The sequence below is a fragment of the Podarcis raffonei genome, chromosome 17 (genome assembly GCF_027172205.1).
Source record: "Podarcis raffonei isolate rPodRaf1 chromosome 17, rPodRaf1.pri, whole genome shotgun sequence".
Lineage (NCBI taxonomy): Eukaryota > Metazoa > Chordata > Lepidosauria > Squamata > Lacertidae > Podarcis > Podarcis raffonei.
Window position 1 is genome coordinate 3,324,228 of NC_070618.1, and position 25,372 is coordinate 3,349,599.

Below are 25,372 nucleotides of genomic sequence, written 5' to 3' on the forward strand. Positions count from 1 at the left end.
CTGAAGCACCACTTTAGCTAATGGGGCCTCCAGCTGCTGCTGCGCCGCCGGAGCACGATTTCTGTTCTCATCCTGAGGTAAATTTCTTAACCCGAGGTACCATTTCTGGGTTAGTGGAGTCTGTAACCTGAAGCGTATGTAACCTGAAGCATATGTAACCCGAGGTACCACTGTACTTAAAACTATTTAAGAGTAGGACGTCCTTTCAAACCTCCACCTTTCACACTGAGCGAATGACTGTCATAATATGCATGAACTAAAAGAACCAGCCAATGGGATGGCACAGAAAATACTGTACAGGAGTGCCTATGTATGCCACTACAGAGACATGACCCCCACACCACAGGGCAGTTTCTGCTCTGCAGTTGTATTGATCCACCAGCTCATACAACTCTATAGGGAACAAGGCCCTGGAAACAAGTGATGAGCACTTTAGATACAAGGCCTGCATGACAGCAATAGATAGCAAAACCTTCACTTTGTCCCTACTGAGATTCATTTTGTTACTCACTACACTGTAAGTTGGGACGCAGGTGGCGCTGTGGGTTAAACCACAGAGCCTAGGACTTGCCGATTGGAAGGTCGGCAGTTCGAATCCCCATGACAGGGTGAGCTCCTGTTGTTTGGTCCCAGCTCCTGCCAACCTAGCAGTTCGAAAGCACAAGGTGCAAGTAGATAAATAGGTACCGCTCCAGCGGGAAGGTAAACGGCATTTCCGTGCGCTGCTCTGGTTCGCCAGAAGCGGCTTAGTCATGCTGGCCACATGACCCGGAAACTGTCTGCGGACAAACGCTGGCTCCCTTGGCCAATAAAGCAAGATGAGCGCCGCAACCCCAGAGTCAGTCACGACTGGACCTAATGGTCAGGGGTCCCTTTACCTTTACAGTGTAAGTTCTGTTGAATACAGTGGGCATCTTTTTAACTTGTGACTGTGCCTAAAAGTAAAATGTGATTTTGTAACACAAGCCCAAAATGAACAAGCGTGACCATGCAGAAGTCTCTCTCGTATAATACTCCTTTAGCGTAGCAGGCAGGGCCGGCCCACCTGAGGGGCAAGGCGAGACAACAGCCTCAGGTGGCAGGATCCAGTAAGGCAGCAGATTTCAATGCCAATCTCCACCTCCCCACACACCTTGTTCCTGATGTGGATCTTCCCTCAGTCCCTTCTTCATTGACAGGGAATGGGGCTACCATTTGGGGGGCTGCCTCAGGTGCCAAAACTTTTTGGGTAGGGTGGCCGATAGATCCAATATATTGTCCAAAACCGGTTTGAAATCCATATTGTGATATTGGTTTAATAATTTTTGACCTGGCAATATATCACAAATCATGGTGTGTGTGTGTGTGTGTGTGATGCAAAAATCACAACGTAGGAAAAACAGTGAAGCCGGCCAATGCCTCTATGTAGCTCCATCCTTATTTCAGACATTGTGATATATCAATATAGCACTATGTTTTGCTGGTGATATATTGCAATGTTGAAAACCAGATATTTTCCAGTCCTAGTGGCAGAAGGGAAAATGAACTGCACCTTATGATTCTGTCCTGGCCCACATGAGGGAGGCAGAGGCCTGGCGTAGCAAATGCAGAAGGCACAGAAAGCCGTGTGAGTAGGAAACCAACCCCGTGGACAAATTTGACTCCAAATCTGGAGGATTCCCGGTCTGCTTTCACTCTTACGAATTAATTGAATGGCTCACGGAGCAAGCAGAAAAACAAGGAAAAGCTACTAGAAAATGGGAGTAGATTTTGGTGAGTTTTTCCTAGAAGTAGAAGACATGCTCATCTCCATTAATACCCCCTCCAAAAGAAAAAAAGATGCACTGTATTTTTCGCTCTATAAGATGCACCAGACCACAAGACGCACCTAGTTTTTGGAGGAGGAAAACAAGAACAAAAATATTCTGAATCTCAGAAGCCAGAATAGCAAGAGGGATCGCTGTGCAGTGAAAGCAGCATCCCTCTTGCTGTTCTGGCTTCTGGGATAGCTGCACAGCCTGCATTCGCTCCATAAGATGCACACACATTTCCCCTTACCTTTTAGGAGGGAAAAAGTGAGTCTTATAGAGCAAAAAATACGGTATTTTGTTACATCAGATCCAGGGCATAAGGCCTGTTCATGGACCGAAACACCATTTGCTGTGACCAATCAACGCAGATCAGCCCATAATAAAAAATGAAGACTATGAACAAGACCCAATTGCTGGAAGGGGGGTACAAGGTTTTTATTTGATCCTTTGTGTTTTGGCATATAAGGGGCACATGAAGAACTGGTGCTAACTTTACGGCCCAGGTTTCCCCCAGCACAATTCCCAGGGTGGGGGTGAGGGGGGGAAGCCGCCCTATATGGTACAGAAAGCCACACATAACTCAAGTGCTCCCTCCTGTCCCCACCCCTTTCTAAATTGTCCAAGCGTGTTATAGTTACATCAAGAGGAAACATGTTGTGCACAGATGTCCCCTGGGTGCCTGGGTTCAGTGAGATATATATTTCCCCCCTTCTTGCTCTTACACAGAGGTTCAAACCCACCCCCACCCCCGCCCACCAGTGTCCAGAGGGGCAGCAAACTCCAGCTTCCTCCAGAGGGGTACTGCTCCTGGGGCTGCAGCAGTGGCACACAGACACATAGGGGTTGAGAGTTGGCCCTCTTCGTTGCATTCATTGCTGCCATTTCCCCTCCTCCTGCCATTGCCTGGCTCCTACTCCACATCTGGCAGGAGAGGGTCCTAGCTGGAGACTCGCTGGTAGAAGTAGATGTAGCCAAGATCCTTGGGAGGCTTTTCAGAGGCGCAGACTTTCTGGTCGTTGTAGATAACCCATCTGGAGTGGGGCGGGGAGAAGAGGGGTTTATTGAAATTATTTCTTTTCCTTTTATGAAAGGAAATCAGGTTTCTAGTCGTTATGGTGGCAAAGAATGCTTAGAAGGGAACAGGTCAAATGCCTGCTTAAATCTCAGCAGCCAGAGAGGTGAGATAATAAGATATTCAACGTAGCTATTACACCCCCCACTCCCAAATGTAAGTGAAACAATGTATCAATAGGGCACAGTTATTATTTCCCCCCTCTAAAATGTCACTTTGCGTAATGGGCATTACAGACTTGGGATTGCTTTAGGGCAGAATTTTGTTTAAAAAGCACACATAGCCCAGCATACGGGCTATGCTGCCCTTCTGCAATGGCCGATCAAGGCAGTTACAGTGGTACCTTCCTTTGCATACGTCTTGGATTACAAACACGTCAAACCCGGAAGTGCATGTCCCGGTTTGCAACCTTTTTCTTGGATTACAACCCATTATTTTTTGATTACGAACAAATTTTTTTTTAGAGGCCCCATTGGCAAAAGTGTGCCTTGGGTTACAACCTGTTTTGGTTTACAAACGGACCTCTGGAACGGATTATGGTTGTAAACCAAGGTCCCACTGTACAGGGCTTCTTCCTATCTACAAAATTCAAAGACATATCTCACTGCAGACCAAGGGATTGTCCTTGTGGCTTAGTGGTTTCCCTCTGCGGGCCTTGACCGATTAAAACAAGTTGCCTACAGGGTAGCTTACATATGCACCGGGAGCAAAAAACTGCAAACTTGCTGAAAATTCATGTTTCTAACTTCCGCTTGGACTGCCTTGTTTAATTTTGAGGGTTAGATTGTAAGTAATACAAATCTAGTAGGCTGGCTGCCTTCAGAATCCTTCCTTGTTCACCCCGCCCCCCCCCCAACTCTCTCAAAGGGTACTTTGTTTCCCCCTTACCTGCTATCCTTCTTGATATGACAGACGTAATGGCCACACATAGTGGATGTGCCCATGTGGCTGATGAAGGCAAAAAGCTGGTATTCTGAAAGAGCGAAAGGAAGGAGTCAAGCATGCTTGCTACCCTCTCTGCATAGCTCTCCCTCAAACCGCCAGAGGATAGTAGAATTGTAGAACTGAAGAGCTGGAAGGGACCCCGAGGGTCGTCTAGTCCAACCCTCTGCAATGCAGGAATCAATGTAGGATCTGGTACATTATGAGACTGGATGAGCTGTCCTGAAGAACAGCCTCATTGACATGTACAGATGAGAGGCAGGCCATGGCATGTGCGTTTGTGTGTGTGTGATAATCTGGAACGGCACCAAGTCTGTCTTCAAACACTCCCGTCCCCTTAAAGAAGGTGCCAGAGGACACAAGACTGGTTCAGATAAAGCCACCCATAACCACCCAGTTATTTCCAGGAAACAACGGCAATAACCCTTCCTGCATTGTTTGCTGGCTGGCATAAGGAATTCACAGGTACCTTCTCCAATATGGCTAGGAGCCTTTTATAGCCCCAGCCGCCATGACTTGTCCAATCCTGGTTTTAAAGCCACCTAAGACAGCAGCTATCACCGTATCATATGGGAGCAAATTCTCTAGTTCAATTTGGTGCCAAGCTTGGAGTGGGGTGGGGAGAAATAAATAAGGGCTTTAGGGCTTGGGATGAAGACTGATGGGTGAGGCACAGATCTAGGCAACCACAGTACGGACCACGATGTTCTAAAGCGCTAGGGTACCAAAACTACTCAACCCTCGAAAGTCAAAACTCCCCCAGGGTTGCAGACTCACTTCCAGATCCATCACGCACTTTTGGCCCTACAGGGACAGATTCAGATATGGATTCGGCCGCCGAACGCCCCTCCGAAATGTCCATGGCAGCTTCTGCGTCCAGGTCGTCAATATGGCTGAAGATCCAGTCCACAGCCCGCTCGAGGCTGTTATTCTGCGGAGGAGAGGATTGCAGACAGTCAAGCTAGGAGCCCACCCAATTCTCCCCCCCTGTCCCCAAAGGGTACAGCTCCAGGCACAATGCTGCAGAGGAGAAGCAGAAGAGGAGGAACGTTCTGCTCATCTTTCACCCTCGACCCACCGTAGCTCTGAGCGCTTTCATGGCCTGATCCCGGGAAAAGCCCATGGAGACGATGGTGGCCACACTGTCTTCTGATGGAGGATCTGGACAAGCGATGGTGGAACCTGGTCCACTGGATCCAGGAAGAACCAGAGGATTTGCAAAATCTAGAGAAAAGAGGGAAAAGGTGGGAGCCATGGAGTTTTCCCGCCCAACATGTGCTAATCCCAGCAGGAGGAAAAGTTTAATGCCCTGAGAACAGGGACCCACGTTGCTCATGTACCTGGATCATCCATGTGGGACATGACCCAGTTCATCGCCGCCTCAGCCCCACTGTTCCCAGTGTAATACACAGCTTTGCGGCAGGCGTCCGTCGGAAAGCCCATCTCCACCAGTTGAGTAATCACAGACTCATCCAACATAGGGGCTGCAATGGGAGGGGAAAGGGTTAGAGCTCCCCAGAAAGCACCACTTCTGGCCAAGCCTTTTGCGGGATCAGGCCCCAGCCTTCCACTCTGCAGGTTTTCTCTCTCGCACACACTATGCGCCTTCGCCAAGGCCATGCCTGTATCCAGCGGTCTGTGGAAATGGCCACTCCTGCAGCGGCAACAAGCAGTTGCTAGGAGAGACATAACCACCTCCCCAGCTCTGCGCACATTTCTTAAAGAGGAGTCAAAGACAGACCAAGCCTGGGATGAGATGGCAAACAATGACCATGATTTACAACACCATGCTTCGTAATGAATACAATACTATTGTTGAACAATATGGGTTCATAATAACTAGGGGGACAATTCTATATGCATTGTGACGCCTCTCTTTTCTTCGTCTTCTTCCTTTTTGGTTGATGTGAGGTATGTCCCCCCCCCCGCCCCCCAAATCATTTTTTTAAAAAAGATAGACCAAGCCCTATTTCCATCCATACCTTCCTCACAGGGCTGTGCAACTGGTGGCTCACCAAACCCACATGCTGCCCAGAGGGGCTGGGGCGACCCAGTCAGACGGGTGACATATAAATAAGATTATTATTATTATTATTATTATTATTATTATTATTATTATATGGTAGCCTGCTAGCAAGCAGCTCCATCAGTCTCCTGTTCTCGCTGTTGCCAAAACAACACCATCCTGACAAAAGTATTTAAGGAACAGGAGATGGGGAACATCCTACTAGGTCGGTTTCGCCCTTGACATCCTACGGTTTCTTTCAGATTTCACAAACCTGATCCTGAGAGAAGTCAGTGGAGACTTTGGTTGCTGCCCTACCTTCAGGTGGGAGATTCAGGCAGAACATAGTGGAGCTTTTCGCCACTGACTTCTGAGAGTCAGAGGAATTATGACGACTGGGAGGGTTGTCAAGCTGCTGGCAGGCTACACTTTCTAGCTGGTGGGCTGTGTTCAGTTTGGTGGGCCACAGCTGCACAGGTCTTCTCTAAAGGAAATGTACATGCTGCATGTGACAATGACTATGAGCAGAGGATGGGCAAGTGCCCTTTGACAAGAAACGGACTTTGCAAAGGATCGCAGAGGGTTGTCTCTCTGGAATACCCCTTCTGAACGAGGCCCAAAGGTGCACTATGCCCCATCCATTGCCATAAGATTTCACTCTGCTGATTTCATGGAGGGATTACAGGTCTCAGTTAAGGAAGGGTTCGGCAACCTCCAGGGCACCACAGGTCTCAGTAGATGGGGGAAAAGATGTGACAGGAGAAGACAGCTCTTAAACAGACGTGCCTCAGAGACAGGATTTGAGAGTGGTTGTTAGGATCCCCTACTCTTGAGTAGGACCCTGGCAGAGACCCATGCCCGACTGGCATGTTCTCTCCCTCCTGGTTGATCGTTCGGGAGCTTCAAAAGCTTTCTTCAACCCAAACATCACAGCGGCTGATTCCAAGAAACATCAGCACACTTACGGATACGCAGAGTATTTCGCAGTTTGCGTAGCAGAACTCAGTAGCTCAGCATTTTGGCTAATCTACTTTATTTACATAAACACACACACGGAGTACTGCAACATGGCTCCCTCTCTCTCTGGCATCAGACAGCAAAGAGAAAGAACAAAGGACAATAGTCCCACTTCACGGCACACAGTAACACAAACATCCTGTCTCCGTCACTTCCCACTCTGTGGAATGAAAACATACAGCGTCATGTGATAGACAACAATCGCATGACTGCAGACACGGGGAATTAATCTTCAACAGTGATTGCCTCTGGCTAAAAAAAGAAAAGAAAGGGGGGGTGATTCCCTAGAAACACACCCTGTAAGATTCAGACTTTACAATTCCATCCCTGAAGCCCCCATGATTCAATAGTGGATCCTGAGATGTAGTGTAAGGTGGTGCAGAGTCAGGCAGCCAGCAATTCGACAGAAGAGCTGACAGGAAGACAGACTGAGCAAGGAGAAGGGAAGGCACTGGCACAGGTGACAGGACACAAGGAGAGAGAGGGAGGGGGACTGAGTGAGTGAGTGAGTGAGAGACTCAAGGAAGAGAGGAAAGGAGAAGAGTCACTAACATGTCGGAGAGGAGAAGTGAGGGGAGCAGAAGGAGTCGTCGTCCTCGTTGCCATAGAAACCCAGGCTACCTTTGGGCTCATCTGGCGTCACCAGCGGAGGCGCTATGTCAGGCATCTCCTCCTCCTCAGGCTGCAGTCCCGTCCCCTGGAGCGCAGAGATGTCCAGCTCATCTGGCATTTCGATGGAGACATCTGTCAACGCAAGCAGCACAATGGGGATCAGGTCAGGGATTGCGCCGAAGGTAAACTGGCTAAACAAAGAAGGCTAGTGTAAAAAAGGAAAGAAAACGCCACCATCTATGGACGTGCTAACAGACCGATAAGGAGAGGCTCCTAAGAATAGATGTTGCGTAGTGGCAGAGACCATCAACCAGGAAGTCCACAGCCACAAACCTGTGTGAGTGTCTGGAGGCGGCTGGAGGATGGACGGTGGCTAAAATATTGAGGTTGAATCCTGACAAGACAGAAGTACTGTTTCGGGGGGACAGGGGGAGGGCAGGTGTGGAGGGGTCTCTTGTCCTGAATGGGGTAACTGTGCCCTTGAAGGACCAGATGCACAGCCTGGGAGTCATTTTGGACTCACAGCTGTCCATGGAGGCGCAGGCCAATTCTGTATCCAGGGCAGCTGTCTGCCAGCTCCATCTGGTACGCAGGCTGAGACCCTACCTGCCCGCAGACTGTCTCACCAGAGTGGTGCATGCTCTAGTTATCTCCCGCTTGGATTACTGCAATGCGCTCTACGTGGGGCTACCTTTGAAGGTGACCTGGAAACTACAACTAATCCAGAATACGGCACCTAGACTAGCAACTGGGAGTGGCCGCCGAGATCATATAACACCGTTCATGAAAGACCTACATTGGCTCCCAGTACGTTTCCGAGCACAATTCAAAGTGTTAGTGCTGACCTTTAAAGCCCTAAATGGGCTTGGCCCAGTATACCTGAAGGAGCATCTCCACCCCCATAGTTCAGCCCGGACAATGAGGTCCAGCTCTGAGGGCCTTCTGGCGGTTCCTTTGCACAAGAAGCCAGGTTACAGGGAACCAGGCAGAGGGCCTTCTTGGTAGCGGCACCCATCCTGTCGAATGCCCTCCCATCAGATGTCAAGGAAATAAACAACTATCTGACTTTTAGAAGACATCTGAAGGCAACCCTTTTAGGGAAGTTTTTAATTTTTGATGTTTTATCGTGTTTTTAATATTTTGTTGGGAGTCACCCAGAGTGGCTGGGGAAACTCAGCCAGATGGGCGGCATATAAATAATAAATTATTATTATTATTAACCTACCAGGTAGTTTTAAGCAACCTAACATCCTGTGGTGCACCCCCCCTTCATTCCCCCATATCTACAATTGCAGATAATAGTGGCTTACCTCACAAGGGTATTTTAAGGATTACCGGAGAGCTGAGCCACTTTGAACAGTCAGAAACACCATATATCTTTGCTAAGTGTTGTCATTATGCTTGTCAACTAGGATGGAATATCTGGTGCATCGAGAAGGGTTGCCATGCTGGAATTATGAGGCCTCACTCCCAACCCTGGACAACCCGTGATTTCTCAACATTTTATTTATTTATTTATTACATTTTAACACCACCTTTCATCCGTAGATCTCAGGGCGGTTCACAGCATAAAAATACAAGACGAAAACACAAAATGTACAAAAAACCTCCAAGAATAGCCCTCTTACCAAGTTTTTTGGGCACCCAGTCTAGGCCAAAAGTGAACTTCTTGATCTGGATCACGAGATAATCTGGGAAAGATGCAAACCGGGTTGTCCTAAAAAATGAGAGGAAGAGCTAGTGAAGCATCCCATTTCAAAAGTTAAGCAACACCCAGCCAACAGAGAAGGGAGACTCCTCAATATAGACTCTTACATGGAGCAGAAGTTGCAAGCTTCCCACTTTCTGCAGGGACCGTGCACACAATTGCTTAACTTGCTTCTACTAAGGAAGCACGTTGTTTCATACCAAACAAAACCGAAAAATGGAAGCCATCAGTGTCACGAGGCTAACAGAACAAGCAAATGAGTTTTGAAGGGGCAACTGTACACCTTAGAGCTGAAGATGTGCAACAATGTGAAAGGTCTTCCTTCCACAGGTGGAAGGACAAAAAAAGACAGAGGTTTACCCTTTGCCTGTGCTGGTACTTTCTGAATTGGAGAAAGGTTTGTAGGTTTCTGTGCAAAATATAGCTGTAGCTTATCAGTTCCTTTAAAACTTTCAGTCCTATTCCATACACTTTGCTGGACTGATCATGTTGTGCGGATGCCTGACTATCATCTTCCAAAGCAGCTACTCTATTCTGAACTTAAAAATGGAAAGTGTAATGCCGGTGGTCAACAAAAGAGGTTTAAAGAATCTCTCAAGGCAAATCTAAAAAAATGTATTATAAACACTGACAACTGGGAAACACTGGCCTGTGAGTGCTCCAGTTGGAGAACAGCCTTTATCAAAGGTGTCATGGGCTTTGAAGACACTCAAACTCAGGATGCAAGGGAGAAACGTGCTAAGAGGAAGACGCGCTTGGCAAATCCACACCATGATCAACTCCCGCCCGGAAACCAATGTCCCCACTCTGGAAGGATGTCCAGAATTGGCCTCCACAGTCACTTACGGACTCATTGTTAAAACCGTGTTTATGGAAGACAATCTTACTCGGCTACGAGTGATCACCAAAGAAGAAGTTGTCCCACCCAGATCCCGTTCCTCTGTGATATGGATTTGCAGATTGTAGCTAATCAGTCTCCTCCCTGTACCTGGCATGTGTTTCTTTTACCTTTATTCATTCAAAGCTTGCTCAGAATCCAAGTGTGTTTTAGTGAGTGAGCAATTATGCACAGTGTGTGTGTGTGTGTGTGTGTGTGTGTGTGTGAGAGAGAGAGAGAGAGAGAGAGAGAGAGAGAAGGATGTTCTCTCTCTCTCTCTCGTATACTGACTGAATCAGTCCATTCATTTGTCACAAATCACAATGAATAGCAGATGGGCAGTTTCTGGTTGTAGACAAGGGAGACATGCTGGCAGAACATCAGGCCATGGCACTTGGCAGCCTCCCAAATGGAAGAACCCAGTAGTTTTTCCCATCCACTAGCCAGCAAAATGAGGAGGAAATGGACTGAGGGGAAACAGGATGAAGCAGGTATCCTTCGCAGGCAGCTGCACCTGTGTGATTGCAGCCACTTCTCTGGCTAAGGAGACTGTTGTTGCTCAGTCTTCCCCTCCTCCCCAAATTATTCCCAGGTAGGGAATTTGCCAAGGGGCTGGAGTTAACTTTGGATACGAGGGATATCCAAATATGATTTGAGCTATTCCCTCCCAAGTCAAGAAGCTGTGCAGGGCGCGCCGTTCTGGGTAATTACCGTATTTTTTGCTCCATAACACTCACTTTTTTTCTCCTAGAAAGTAAGGGGAAATGTCTGTGCGTGTTATGGAACGAATGCCTACAGATGGCGGGGGGATCTGCTGCAGTCGTGAGCAGAGGATCCATGGTTCCCCTTCCTTCCCTCCTCCATGGCTCGCTTTGAAACAGCAAAGCGGGAGAGGAGCCGCTTACGCAGGTGTAAGCGGCTCCTGTCTGGTTGGCTCCTTTAAATCAACCGTGCTCTCTGTCCCTCTCTCCTCACCACTCAGCTCGCTAAATAGCAGCAAAGCTTTTCAGTGAGCTGAGCCAGGGAGGAGGGAGAGAAGCAGAGCCTGCTTGTTTTAAAGGAGCAAAGCGGGAGAGGAGAGGAGCCTTTTTCCCTTATACCCCTCTTCTGCATTATTAGCAGCATCCTTCTCCACACACCCCACGCGTGTTCCTTCTCCCCTTAAACCCCTCTCCTGCATTATTAGCAGCATCCCTGCATGAACCACAAAAAACATACATCCACTGTTTTGTTTAGAATGTTTTTTTTCTTGTTTTCCTCCTCTAAAAACCATGCGCGTTTTATGGTCAGGTGCGTGTTATAGAGCGAAAAATACGGTACTTGACTAAGGCAAGGCAATAAAGAGCCCCTCTCACTTTCCCAGCTGCCATAGCATCAGCCACAATCTGCACAAACTGAGAGGGAGCAACAGCCCAGGTTTTTGTTTTCTCCACAAATCCTGTGGGCAGTGGGAGAACAGCAGACCCAACTCATGGAAGATCTGCAGGTGAGGGGAATATCTCCTATGTAAGATCTAGCCGGGATGCGGGTGGCGCTGTGGGTTAAACCACAGAGCCTAGGACTTGCTGATCAAAAGTCGGCGGTTCGAATCCCCACGACGGGGTGAGCTCCCATTGCTCGGTCCCTGCTCCTGCCAACCTAGCAGTTCCAAAGCATGTCAAAGTGCAAGTAGATAAATAGGTACCGCTCCGGCAGGAAGGTAAACGGCGTTTCTGTGTGCTGCTCTGGTTCGCCAGAAGCAGCTTAGTCATGCTGGCCACATGACCCGGAAGCTGTACGCCGGCTCCCTCGGCCAATAAAGCGAGATGAGCGCCGCAATCCCAGAGTTGGTCACGACTGGACCTAATGTTCAGGGGTCCCTTTACCCTTTACCTTTAAGATCTAGCCAGGGGTCAGCAAACATTTTCAGCCACTTTCAACATTTTCACCACTGTCCCTCAGACCTTGTGGGGGGGCTGGACCATATTTTTTGGGGGGGAAATAATGAACGAATTCCTATGCCCCACAAATAACCCAGAGATGCATTTTAAATAAAAGCACTTATTCTACTCATGTAAAATCATGCTGATTCCCGGACCGTCCACAGGCTGGATTTAGAAGGCGATTGGGCCGGATCCGGCCCCCGGGCCTTAGTTTGCCTACCCATGCAGGTAAGCTGTATACGGTGAAGGGGAATGTTACGCACCCACGGTACATCATCCCTCGGTCACTGGTGCTGCAAGGGGAGGCAAACGGGCTCATGCCTTTTGTTTGCGATGATGAGAAACAAGACTGGAAATTGTGTCATGCAGGTTTCTAGCTCCTAGGTCTCCCCGTTCAGCTCAAGTTCCCACTCTCTGGGCCCCATCAGCTCTGGTTCAGTGGTGCAGCTTTGTTTCTCAAATCTTATAATATGCATTGTTTGTCAAAGCCACTAATGCCTCCAGCCTTCAAACTGTGCCCAATGTCTGCCAACCAGGCCTGTCTGTGCAAGAGCCTGGTGTCTGCCCAGCTGGTGCTGCTCTGCCACACTTAGCGTTTTCCTACATGGGGAAAAGGGGTCCTGTTTTAGGGAGCCTGTCTGAAATTTGGTAGGGTCCAGTTCCTTGGGAAGATCATTGGAACGACACAAAAGCTTCACAGCAACAGGAAACAACTCCACAATGGCACTAATACAGTCGCACCTTGGTTTTCAAACAGCTTAGTTCTCAAACGTCTTGCATACCGAACGCAGCAAACCCAGAAGTGAGTGTTCCAGTTTGCGAACTATTTTTGGAAGTCGAACGTCCGACGCGGCTTCCAATTGGAAGCCGCGGTTTGGTTTCCAAATGTTTGGGAAGTCAAACAGACTTCCGGAACGGATTCCATTCGACTTCCAAGGTACGACTGTACTAAGATGACACAAATACAATCCTCAGCAAGGTTTATTTCCTTGCATGCCCCGAATTTCAAAGTTGCTAGCACTGCCTCCCTGCTCCCCCAACTCACTTGAGTGCCACAGACTTGGCCTGCAAGGCTGTGCTCCAGAAGTCATCTACTTGCTCTGGGGCCCCATAGGCCTCTAGGCAGGAGCTGAAAGGCACCTTGGCACGGACCAGTTCGGGCAGCGGCTGCTTCTCCTCCTCTGCCTGCCGCTTTCTTTCTTCATATTCTAGCAACTCATCTGCAGGAAAAAGCAAAAAGAAGCACGCTCTAGCACACAAGGGATATTATAAAATAAAATAATAATAATAATAATAATAATAATAATAATAATAATAATAAATTTTATTTATATCCCGCCCTCCCCAGCCGAAGCTGGGCTCAGGGCGGCTAACAACAATAAAACAGTACAAAAGTACAGCATAAACAACACTCTAAAATCATTCATTATAAAATTAATTAATTCAAGCCACTGGCAACTATTGGGCCAGAGCTCCGCGAAGATTGCCGAGGGAGGGAGTCAGGCTGTGCCCTGGCCAAAGGCCTGGTGGAACAGCTCTGTCTTGCAGGCCCTGCGGAAAGATGTCAAGTCCCGCAGGGCCCTGGTCTCTTGTGACAGAGTGTTCCACCAGATCGGAGCCACAGCCGAAAAAGCCCTGGCTCTAGTTGAGGCCAGCCTAACCTCTCTGTGGCCTGGGACCTTCAAGATGTTTTTATTTGAAGACCGTAAATTTCTCTGTGGGGCATACCAGGAGAGGCGGTCCCGTAGGTACAAGGGTCCTAGGCCGTATAGGGCTTTAAAGGTTAAAACCAGCACCTTAAACCTGATCCTGTACTCCACCGGGAGCCAGTGCAGCTGGTATAGCACCGGGTGAATGTGATCTCGCAGCGAAGACCTCGTAAGGAGTCTCGCTGCAGCATTCTGCATTAGGTTTGGCTATAGGTCATGGAAAATGGACTGGCCAGCTGCAATTTCCATTACATAATTCCCTGTGTCCGCTGCCATGCCAGTGGCAACATCGTTCACCTTTCTTCTTTCTTAAAATTCTTGCTGGTATGTTCCAAAAATACATACCATCGTGACAAACGAAAACAGTACCCCCTCCCACAAACAGTTTAAAATGCCATTGATGGCTTAATTAGGATTAGAACAGCTACCAACCAGACACAAATCCTTGTGCAGGGTGTTAAATTGTGCTGTTGCTGGCGAACTCCAGACGAAACTCATAATCTATTATTTGTTGCAGTTTGAATCCTGGTTCATATTGGGAACTAAATCTCCCTTGGTTGCCCTAATACTTACTTTAAATGTTGTAAGGATCCTATGCCCTTTTAAAATGTGTTTTGTTTGGGGGGGTTATTGTGTTGTTGTTTTTATTTTGTATTTTGTATTTTGTGGTTTTATATTTTGATTTTATTCTGTGAACCACCCTGAGACCTCTGGATATAGGGTGGTATTCAATAAATAATAATAAATGATCATAGATGACCTCTACCCAGAAAAGTTGGGTGAATGCAGCTGAGCTGATTTTATTGGATTTCTTGGTGGTATTTAATTCTATTGCCCAACCAACATCTGTTTGGCTGGGCAAGGTAACGGGGGAGTTCTTGGTTTGTTTTTGCTTTTATTAAGTATTTTGTGTTCTTATTTTGTGTTTTTGTGCTGCGAACTGCCCTGTGATATTGGGGTGAAGGGTGGTATAATTTTTTTAATAATAATAATAATAATAACAAAAACCACAGGAAAAGCTCTGCAGTATCCTCTCCCTTAAATCCATGCTTAGTGCATGATGTGCATGCACCCTAGATGACAGATAGGGCAGAGGTGGAGAACAGGGTTTTAGTGTTACTAGAACCTCATAGCAAGGCCTGGCCAGTTTCAGAGTGGAGCAAGGAAAAGGGAATTGGCTGGCTGTTATCCTCATGAAAATCACAGGGAAATGATACAGCAGGGTTTCTCAAACTTGGGTCTCCAGCTGTTTTTGGACTACAGTTCCCATCATCCCTAACCATTGGTCCTGGTAGCTAGGGATGATGGGAGCTGTTGTCCAGCAATCCGAGACCCATGTCCGGGAAACGTTGCGGTAGAGTAAGCTTTGCTTGGGGTGGAAAGGAGACCAATGCTCTTGCACATACCACTTTGAGCACAGAAATAAAGGTCTGCAAAGGACGGAGGGGTGGGGAGACACCGGTGACATCACAGCTCCTCACCTTTGTTCAGCGCTGCCTCCATGGGCACCGGCAGCTGCATGATGTAATCAACGCGCTGGGTGTATTTCACTTTCTCCGTGGCCAAACACTTGAGCTTCTCCTCCACCAAGAAGCGGAAGACCTCGTTGGGGTTCTCGGAGCTACGGCAGTTCCTCTGAGGAAGGAAAATATGGGAAGAGGAAAGAGAGGCGTTAGGGCCAGCGACAGCATACATACTGGAGGAGAGGATCCAGGAGCAAGGATCCAAACAAGCAAAAGCTACTCTGTCCGCCTCTCCTTTAAAAGCCAAAGCTTCCAGGCTTCTGGACTCTCAGGGAAGCACTTGCTTTGGCTGTTGAGGAAACACTCTTTTGGGCCTAGACAGCACCCTGCCTAAGCCAATGGCACACCCAACATTCCTTATACTCGAGTATAAGCCGAGGGGGGTTTTTTCAGCATAAAAAGTGTGCTGAAAAAGTCAGCTTATACTCGAGTATATACGGTATTTCCTCTCTTCCAATGACAATACTGCCAGCAGCCTTTTCCCTCTGGCGGCAGCATTCAGTGCTGGCCTGCCAAACAACTCTGGCCTGCCGAACAACTCCTAGTCAACGGCCCAAGTACCCTTCCTACCATTTCTATCCAGTAGAAGTAGAAATCCATTTCCTAAAGCCCGGGAATTGTTACCTCCACCATGTTAATGAAGTGCAGGAAGAACTCCTGAGCGTCTTGTTGCCGATTAGTAGAGAATTCTGGATGACCTTTGCCAACAAGTGATTTAAACATTCGAGGTGCGATGCCATCTTGAATGCCCTGCAAGGAGAAGAGACATTTGCTTCAACTAGGAGAGATCCGTAACCAGGGTGGATTTGATTTAAATCAAATCAATTTAAATGACAAGTCAGTAAGACTTGATTTAAATCTTTTTTTTTTACAGAAAGACTCATTTTTGCTGGTATAATCTTAATCTTTACAACCAGATGAATGTTCCATTTTTGGAATAGTAAATTCTCAGAATAGTTTTTACAGCTATATCAAAAATTACTGATTTGGTTCTACTATTAGAAATACATTAAGACAGATAATTATGAAATTATTGTGAGGTTTACTACGTAAACTGTTCATATTTGGACAACTTTTCTGCTGTACTTTATTGGAAGGAGAAAAGTAATCATTTCCTTAATAACAAGTGAAACAATTTATTTAACTAAAACAATAACATCATAGCATTTGTATCCATGTTTGTTAACTGATGTGGTTAAACAATTTAAAAAACAAACAGACTGAGTTTTAGCACACATGAAAAACTTAAAACAAATCCTTATTTCCTGATGAATAGCCTTTGGACTATAATGTAACTTAAATTGAAAACTATATTTAGAAGTAATTTTTCTCCAAAATCAGTTTATTTTAAAAATCTGATTTAAATTTTAAAAATCTGATTTTTTACTTTTTTAAAAAATAATTTATTTTTATCCACCCTGCCTGTAACTGATTTAGGAAGCCTCCTTCCAAGCTCAGGGACAAATGGGCTTCATAATCCTACCTTGTCCAGCTGCTGCTCTCCATCTGAAGCAGCTGGCTTTGAATATTCCCCAGAGAGTAGCCCATGGCCCAGCTTGGCCCTGGAAAAGCAGATAAATGTAATCAGCCCTGGCACGGATAATAAAGGTATGACCTTGCGAGTTTTAACCTTGTAGCCTGCCGAAATCTTGATGGGCACCTCCAGCTTCACACAAAAGATCAGTGTTTGGGCTCTAATACCTGGAGTGATTTAGGAGCCTCTCAATGTCAACCGTGTCCAAGGAATTCTGTAAACAGTACAATATGTCTTTTCCAAGGTATACGGATCTCAGGATTGGTGGCATCCAGCTTTTCCTTGAGCTATAGAGCTGGAAGGGACTCTAAGGTGCAGGAATCTCTGCTAAAGCATCCGGACAGATAGCCACCCAAGCTTTGCTTAAAAGCTTTTTCTTTTCAAGAACAGGTGTGATGTACCTTTGGCCCACCGGGTGTTGCTGAACTACAACTCCCATCATCCCTGGCTATTAGCCATGTTTGCAGGGCGGATGTAATTCATAGCTCAGCAGCACCTGGTGGGCCAAAGATTCCCCACATCTGAAACAAAAACTAATTCACACAATTCAGGTTTTTTTTTTTTTTAAAAATAATAATCCCAAAATCTTGGATTTCATTTTAACAGGCTGCATCTAGACCAGGCTTCCTCAACCTCGGCCCTCCAGATGTTTTGAGACTACAATTCCCATCATCTCTGACGACTGGTCCTGTTAGCTAGGGATGATGGGAGTTGTAGTACCAAAACACCTGGAGGGCCGCATTTGCCTATGCCTGATCTAGACACATCAAAGAACTGTTTCAGGCAAACACGCTTTAAACTTTGTATGAGAAATCGGGTTGGCAAAAATGGAACTCCCAAGTCTGGTGCCACAGTGTTATAATGCATATACTACACACATAAAACACATTTTCTTTACCAATAGTTGTGTCCTTCGATTTCTAAACCCTCACAATTCTACAAAATGTGGCAGCACCCCAATCAGCACAGAATGTTTCTCAAATTGTGGCTGCTTTTGCTTAGTGAGCACACTCTGTTCAATGCCGAACTGTGACAAACATGAGGGGCAGTAGCAAGAGAGGGAAGAAACCACTCACTTTAGTCCCCAACCCTGTCCCTTTGGGGCAGAGACTGGCACCCAGGGGTCTAGCAGCCTAGTTTCACAGGTGATGGGGGGGAGCTGAAATGGATGTGGGTCAGGAGGCAGAAGGCCTTCTGCCATCCATCAGATCAGACCTCTGGCAAGAGAGATCTGTCTGACTCTCCTCTGGCAGTCCATTGGCTGGGGAGAGGGAGGAAGAAAGGGGTGTGGCATGTGGCAGAAAGAGAGAGAAGGGGTGGCTGTACCCCACTAGCAGCGCAGCAGCCGCTAACACAGACAACCCCCGAGGGAATGCAGCCCATAACAGAAAGAGCCCTTTAGAGCACTACATACACTTGGGTGTTGAAGTCCTGTGTCGGATCAGCAGGAGCATTTTGGAATATTTTCTCTAGCTTGTCTACATACCTAGAATGCAAGCAAGCAAACGAAAAAGAACAGTTCAGTGAACCCACGGTTGCATAATTCAGAACAGCAGAGCTGGCAAGATTCAGGGGTCTGGGGGCCCAAATAATCTCAACCTCGTTTTGTGAAAATAATAATAATGCACATGTCTTGGCCTTGGAGCGGTAGAGAAACATCTCTTGCTTTTGCGTCTCTCTTGCATGTTTGGAGTTGGAATGTCCCCTTAATATGACTTTGCTTAGGTACCAACTTGAGTGATGCTGAGAGAGATAGCTGCCCCTCAGGTCTGAAATCTCCTTCCTCTGGAGACTCCTGTTTGGCATGGCTTCCGGAAGCAGTGTGTTTTCATTCAAGTTGGCTTCTGATAGCCAGAAGCAAGGAGGGTGGGCTTTAATTAAAGAACTGCGGCAAGCGGTTTTGTGACTGATGAACTCTCGCTCATTCCCAGTGCCTGAGGTGTGGCAGGGTACACACTGAACAACAGCAACAAAACTCACTGAAAATCATTATCCGAATTTTGTAGGTCTGCTAGATGTGCAAAGCTTTAGACAAGGCCCACAAATGGTTTATTTTAACTTAATTAGAAGCAGAGAGAATGAACTTGGGCTACGCTATCAGGACACGTTGATTTTTTTTTTCCAACTTTCAAATTCCAAAAATGAAGAGAGCTAAAATGCTGTAACATACCTTGTGAATTCAAAAGATATTTTGGTTAAATCGATATAATTTAGTTTTGCTTGGTAAGTAAAATGTGTGTAAAATTTCAAAGAAATCATTAAAAATGATTACCAAATATCTGCAGTTAGATACATTAGTATTATTTTTATTGCTTATTATTGCTTCATATTGTTGCTTCCTCTTATTATTATTTAGTATTGCCTGACATTTTCAGAAGGCAAAATAAAATTTCTTTGTTTTTCAAAAAGCCATTTGTGCCTCTTCATCAAACGCAGACATACCAAGCTAAATGTTGTCTAATCACAAAAATAATAGATTTGAATTCCTCACGCCCAAAAACATATTTTTGAGACCCTTCAGCTGAAGAAACTTGCAAAAATTATGTTTCACCCTCTAAAATGACACCATACTACGCTATGCTCTCATCTCTGAAGGTGTTAAAGGTAAAGGTACCCCTGCCCGTACGGGCCAGTCGTGTCCGACTCTAGGGTTGTGCGCCCATCTCACTCAAGAGGCCGGGGGCCAGCGCTGTCCGGAGACACTTCCGGGTCACGTGGCCAGCGTGACATCGCTGCTCTGGCGAGCCAGAGCCGCACACGGAAACGCCGTTTACCTATTTATCTACTTGCACCCGGGAGTGCTTTCGAACTGCTAGGTTGGCAGGCGCTGGGACCGAGCAACGGGAGCGCACCCCGCTGCGGGGATTCGAACTGCCGACCTTTCGATCGGCAAGCCCTAGGCGCTGAGGCTTTTACCCACAGCGCCACCCGCGTCCCTCTGAAGGTGTTAAGATTGCTATATTACAGGCGATATCTGTTTGCACTCTCAGAAGTGATTCAATACAATTTGCTGCAGCTACAGGCACAATGGAGGCCTCCTCCAGGTCACTTACTTCCGCTGGAAATCTGGTATGCTGAACAACACCTGCACTACTGAGTTGAGATAGCAGCTGTTCCCCAGGTTACGGATGCCTGTGTAGCCAGGGCCATAGAGTGGCTTGAGCTGAACCCCGGACTCTTGGATCAGCTCCCACTCACCAATCCGCTGGTTCATGTCAATCTCTAGCTCTGTCATCGTCTTGTCAGTCTGGGAAGAAAGAACCACAGAAAATGCTCAGAAAATGCCCCTCCCCCAAGAGTTGCTGATCCAAGGAAAATTAATGGAGTAAGTCACAACAAAGGCGGCATGTGAGAAAGCTTACAAAGAACTCAAGAGCCCTCTCCCCACTCTCCATCTGGGCTACTTGGAATTTATCTTGCTAAAACATTGAATCAAAGACAGAAGAATTATTCTGGCCACAGTCTGGCATTAGGAGTTGGTAACAGGCAATTATGGTGCTGGAGGAGACTCTTGAGAGTCCCACGGACTGCAAGAAGATCAAACCTCTCCATTCTTAAGGAAGTCAGCCCTGAGTGCTCACTGGAAGGACAGATTGTGAAGCTGAGGCTCCAATACTTTGGCCACCTCATGAGAAGAGAAGACTCCCTGGAAAAGACCCCGATGTTGGGAAAGATGGAGGGCACAAGGAGAAGGGGAGGACAGAGGACAAGATGGTGGGACAGTGTTCTCGAAGCTACGAATATGAGTTTGACCAAGCTGCGGGAGGCAGTGGAAGACAGGAGTGCCTGGCGTGCTCTGGTCCAGGGGGTCACGAAGAGTCAGAGACGACTAAACGACAACAACAGGCAGTCTCTCTCTCTCTTGATCCCAATTTGTCCGAAAGCTTTTGAGCTACTCCAATGGCAAATCCATATCCCATCCTAGTGTCACATGTGAAAATCTCAAGCCCTAGTGGCCATGAAAATCTCAGGGCAGGAAGCAACACTCCCATCGCCCCTTCTCACCTTCTGCATTTTGAGCATGTCAATCCCAAAATGAGCCAGGTGCTCTGCCAGGTTGGGGTCCAAAACCATGTCGTCTTCATCGTATGAATAGACATCTAAGGAGAAAGGAAACATTGGGAGGGGAGGTGGAAACCAACAGCTTTTTACCCAGTGCACCTTGGTGCTGTTCCACCTACAGAAATCCTCATGAGGAGGGATGACCACCTGGGGCAGCCCAGCAGGCTGAATGCTGCTTGAGCCAGCAAGATAAATTCTATCTGGTCCCCAGCAGTCCTATCATTTTTTAAAAATACAGGAGAGAAGATGAACTATCTTTGACTGCACTTTGAGTAAGGCAGGGCGGGGGTGTCGTTTTTGAAAGCTGCATGCAAAAAATGCTACTTAAAATTTCAACATTAAATCTTTTATACGCCTATTTTGCAGGATTAGTGTACAATACTATTGGCCCATAATTACTCAAGCTGCTTATGGAAGGGATGGGTTGCATGTCAAAATATGCTTCCAGCTCATGGTCGAGAAGGTCTGCCAACTGGCAGCTGATGGGACACACTCAGTTGTTTAAGTATGCTGATCTGGCTCTTGAAGGCCTTGCAAAACCAAGGTACAGTTGTACCTTGCTTGTTGAATGCCTTGGTACTCATCCGTTTTGGTTCCCAAACGCCATCAACCTGGAAGTGAGTGCTGTGGTTTGTGAACATTTTTTGGAAGCCGAACGTCCAACGTGGCTTCCAACTGAGTGCAGGAAGCTGCTGCAGCCAATCGGAAGCTGCGCCTTGGTTGTTGAACGTTTTCGGAAGTCGAATGGACTTCCGGAACAGATTCCGCTCGGCAACGAAGGTATGACTGCATGTCCAAAACCTTTCCTTCCTACAAAATGTGGGCAAAGAGACAGGCCTTCCAGATGTGCAGAAATATATGTCTCTCATTATGCTCAATAACAGCAGAGATCCTGCAAGGCAGTGGAGGTTTAGGATCAGAGTTTTCCTTCTTCTAGAGGGGCTACCTTCCTAGGTTGATGAGCCCCATCTGCCCTTCACTTCCCTCTACAGCAGGTGCAGAAACCGCCTTCTTGACCACTGGACCGACTATTAGTCTCATCTGCTCAGTCTGCCAGAGCCTGTTTGCATGCAAGGGCGTGTAGCAAAACTCATTTCTGACTCCCCTGCCCCAAGAACATGTGGTCATTCCTGGTGGAGCAAGGCAGGCTTCTAGGATATGTAGCAAACCAACTGCCCTAGCAGGCCTCCCAATCGTGGAAGAATGTTGGCATGTGCAATAGCCGTGCTCACTTCAAGTTGGTGGGGAAAAGAGGAGTCAGCTCCGACCCAAACTGTCCTTGGGCCCAGGCAGCAAAGGCTTCTTGCAGACCCCTATGACTGTAACTGCTTCATAGCAAGAGCACAAACAAGAGAATCTGTCTGTGGCCACAGACTCCAAAAACTATTCTAGCACCTGTCTTGTCTGCAGGATGTAATCCATTGGTACAGTCAAATGCAACATTCCTGTAACTTCCTGTTCCGCTGGACTGGAGCATCTTCCCCCTGCATGTGACCTGGGAGATGGGCGTGGCTGACTCCATAAAAGAGCCATCATGCAGCCATTTTCTCAGTCTGTTGTCTTGCTTCGCTTGCTCTCTTACTTACTGTTCTTTTGCTGCCATGCTGTTCTCCTGCCGCCATTTTGTTCTATTAATGTAATTTTGCTGTCTGCTGGCTCTCAGCCAGCAGCACATGAGTTCAGTCTCCATATGAGATGAACTCACTGTCTGTTTGTGTAAATACTAAGTAAAGCCTGCCTTTCAGGGACCAAATCGTGAACTGAAATGTGAGTAACCTTTTTGTTACTTTACTCAGAAAGACTTTTGTGTCTTATGTTTTTATGCATATTGTATTATTTATATGATGTTAGCCGCTCTGGGTCTGACTCCGGCCGGGGAGGGTGGTGTACAAATAAAATTTATTATTCTTATTCTTATTATTGTCAAATGGGACACCAGGAAACAATCTTAACTAAGAGATTCAAACGAATCTGCAACCTAGCTTCCAGCTATATTGAGGGGAATTTGCTCTGCTACATCACTTCACTAGCGTGAGGGAGGGAGGGATAATACTCATTCAATACATCCTTTCCTACTATCCTTAACATTCCCACATTGTCAGGACAGAGACTTGGCTGCAGCCTCAGCTAGACGCTTCGCTCACCAGCTCCATCAGGAGTGATTGTTCCCAGCTTCACGGCCAACGGGTAGCCCGTTTCCCGGTAATGTTCCACTGCGTGGTTGTTGCCCCCGCTGCCGTCAAAGTAGCGTCGTCCACACAAGATGGAGCCATCGGTCATGTTGAGCCACAGGTTCTCGCGCATGTCGCACTTGCTGCACTTCCAGCCACTGGCAATGGAAACAGGTGGGGGATAAGTGACTTCTCTCAGCCACTGCGACTTTCAGCCCACCAGGAACAGGCAGGCAGGCAGCCATGTACAAGCAAGCCCGGGCATAGGCACACACGCAAGCCTGTCTCCTTCCTGGAGAACTTGCGAGCTTGCATCCTCAGGTGAGAGCAGGCGGGAAGACTTGGCAAGCGTCAAAGGAGTCCCTTCCTCCTGCTACGGGACTCAGCAGAGGGATGGAGTCATTTTGGACTCACAGCTGTCCATGGAGGCGCAGGTCAATTCTGTGTCCAGGGGAGCTGTCTACCAAGCTCCACCTCGTATGCCGGCTGAGACCCTACCTGCCCGCAGACTGTCTTGCCAGAGTGGTGCAGGCTCTAGTTATCTCCCACTTGGACTACTGCAAGGCGCTCTACGTGGGGCTACCTTTGAAGGTGACCCGGAAACTACAATTAATCCAGAATGCGGCACCTGGACTGGCAACAAGGAGCGGCCACCGATACCAAATAACACCGGTCCTGAAAGACCTATATTGGCTCTCAGTACATTTCCAAGCACAATTCAAAGTGTTGGTGCTGACCTTTAAAGCCCTAAATGGCCTCGGCCCAGTATACCTGAAGGAGCGTCTCCACCCCCATCCTTCAGCCCAGACACTGAGGTCCAGCTCCGAGGGCCTTCTGGCGGTTCCCTCACTGGAAGAAGTGAGTTTACAGGGAACCAGGCAGAGGGACTTCTCGGTAGTGGTGTCTGCCCTGTGGAACGCCCTCCCATCAGATGTCAAGGAAATAAACAACTATCTGACTTTGAGAAGACATCTGAAGGCAACCCTGTTTAGGGAAGTTTTTAATGTTTGATGTTTTAATGTGTTCTTAATATTCTGTTGGGCGCCGCCCAGAGTAGCTGGGGAAACCCAGCCAGATGGGCGGGGTATAAATAAAAAAATATTCTTAATTGTATTATTATGCCGAGACTTTGCAATCAAACTCACCAAGGAGGGATACGCACAGCATTCTGGAGCTGCTGCAGTGAGAAGGCGTGCCTTGACACACGCCGAACTTCCCCATCCCAGGCCTGCACCTCCTGCTTCCGCGAGGCAGAGTCTGCTGTCAGAATCGCTTCAATTGCACTGGAAATCTGAACGGCCAAGAGGAGAGGGTCAGCCTTCCAGTGTCTCCTAACCCACCCACCTGCATTGCACTTGCAGACAGAGTTCTGCCAAGGCACCTCAATACTTCCCCCCTCCCCCCGCCAAGCCCCAGTACTTGGCCTTTCTTCTGCCCCCAACAAACAATCCAGGACTGCCCCCCCCCCATTCCGATGAAACAGAGAGCCTACCCTGTCCTTGACCATATCTGGCAGACCCTCCAGTCCATCTCGAGGAATATCCAAGTGCTCTGGTAAAATGACTATTTTGACATATTCATCATATTCATATTTCTCCTCCGGGATGTCAAACCCACCTTCCACGCCTGCCAAAAGAGAAGCATAACAGCAGCAAATGAGAGGTGCAAGAGACAACATGATAAGATCAGGAAGCAGAAGTCTGAGCCAAACACCAAACTCCACATCATCTAAAAGGGGATGGGGAATATCAGCTTCCCTGCAGTCTTTACTACTAGGAAAACTGTAGCCCACATATATGCAAGGACTTCATCCTCAGGGTACCAGAGAGGAGCAGGGATAGTTGCTTACCAATAGCTAGACGCGTTGGTTTCTTCCTAGGAGGATCTCCAGAGCTGGAGTTGGTATCTTCTTCTTTCTGGAGCAAAATCAAGAGGGAGGTAGTTAGGAAGTCATCCCAAAGACTGGACCACAGCCCACAAGGCAGTAGCCATTGGGACCTGGAATTTCTTCCCCTGCTCAGAAAGTTAAACACGTGAACCCCACTTTCTCAGCTCAAGCAGTTCAAGCGCGTAAGGTAGAAAGCCAGCTATTCTTACCAACTTGCGTGTCTTCTTAAGATGTAGATAAACTCGCTGACCTGTTTTCTCATAATGCTTCCCCACATATTGCTTTCCAAAGCCCAGGAATGTGTTCATGCAAATATACAAGCCTCCATCAGACTCCTGTAGAATAGAAATGCGAGGACATTCAATAAGTATGGGGATTGAGGGGTTGTTGATGAGTCTGCAGCGCCGTGAGTAATTCAACTTTTTTTTTGGAAACAACAATATCACAAAGATTCTAAGCCCCCAAAAGCTAAAAGCCCGCAGCCTAAGCTATCCAAATGTATTCCATCTGCAAGTCTCTTGTTTTTAACAATTTCTTAAA

At 47.3% G+C, this 25,372-nt stretch overlaps 1 protein-coding gene across 2 annotated transcripts in view; it reads right to left on the bottom strand.

Moving 5' to 3' along the window:
* Positions 1 to 2,200: 2,200 nt before the first annotated feature.
* USP5 (ubiquitin specific peptidase 5) overlaps positions 2,201 to 25,372 on the bottom strand; it is a 29,283-nt gene continuing 6,111 nt past the window's right edge. Inside the window, exons 2-20 of one of the 2 annotated variants that reach the window (XM_053371688.1) lie at positions 25,042 to 25,167; positions 24,794 to 24,860; positions 24,437 to 24,570; positions 24,090 to 24,235; positions 22,918 to 23,102; positions 20,717 to 20,811; positions 19,765 to 19,958; positions 18,126 to 18,197; positions 16,661 to 16,739; positions 15,802 to 15,927; positions 15,136 to 15,289; positions 12,991 to 13,165; positions 9,067 to 9,155; positions 7,379 to 7,570; positions 5,145 to 5,288; positions 4,883 to 5,028; positions 4,582 to 4,735; positions 3,751 to 3,835; positions 2,201 to 2,821 (exon numbers count right to left, since the gene is read on the bottom strand). In XM_053371688.1, the coding sequence (XP_053227663.1) occupies positions 2,728 to 2,821; positions 3,751 to 3,835; positions 4,582 to 4,735; positions 4,883 to 5,028; positions 5,145 to 5,288; positions 7,379 to 7,570; positions 9,067 to 9,155; positions 12,991 to 13,165; positions 15,136 to 15,289; positions 15,802 to 15,927; positions 16,661 to 16,739; positions 18,126 to 18,197; positions 19,765 to 19,958; positions 20,717 to 20,811; positions 22,918 to 23,102; positions 24,090 to 24,235; positions 24,437 to 24,570; positions 24,794 to 24,860; positions 25,042 to 25,167 (2,457 nt within the window). In that variant the 3' untranslated portion in view covers positions 2,201 to 2,727. The remainder of the gene's footprint in view (positions 2,822 to 3,750; positions 3,836 to 4,581; positions 4,736 to 4,882; positions 5,029 to 5,144; positions 5,289 to 7,378; positions 7,571 to 9,066; positions 9,156 to 12,990; positions 13,166 to 15,135; positions 15,290 to 15,801; positions 15,928 to 16,660; positions 16,740 to 18,125; positions 18,198 to 19,764; positions 19,959 to 20,716; positions 20,812 to 22,917; positions 23,103 to 24,089; positions 24,236 to 24,436; positions 24,571 to 24,793; positions 24,861 to 25,041; positions 25,168 to 25,372) is intronic. The other variant, XM_053371690.1, reaches the window with a different exon arrangement.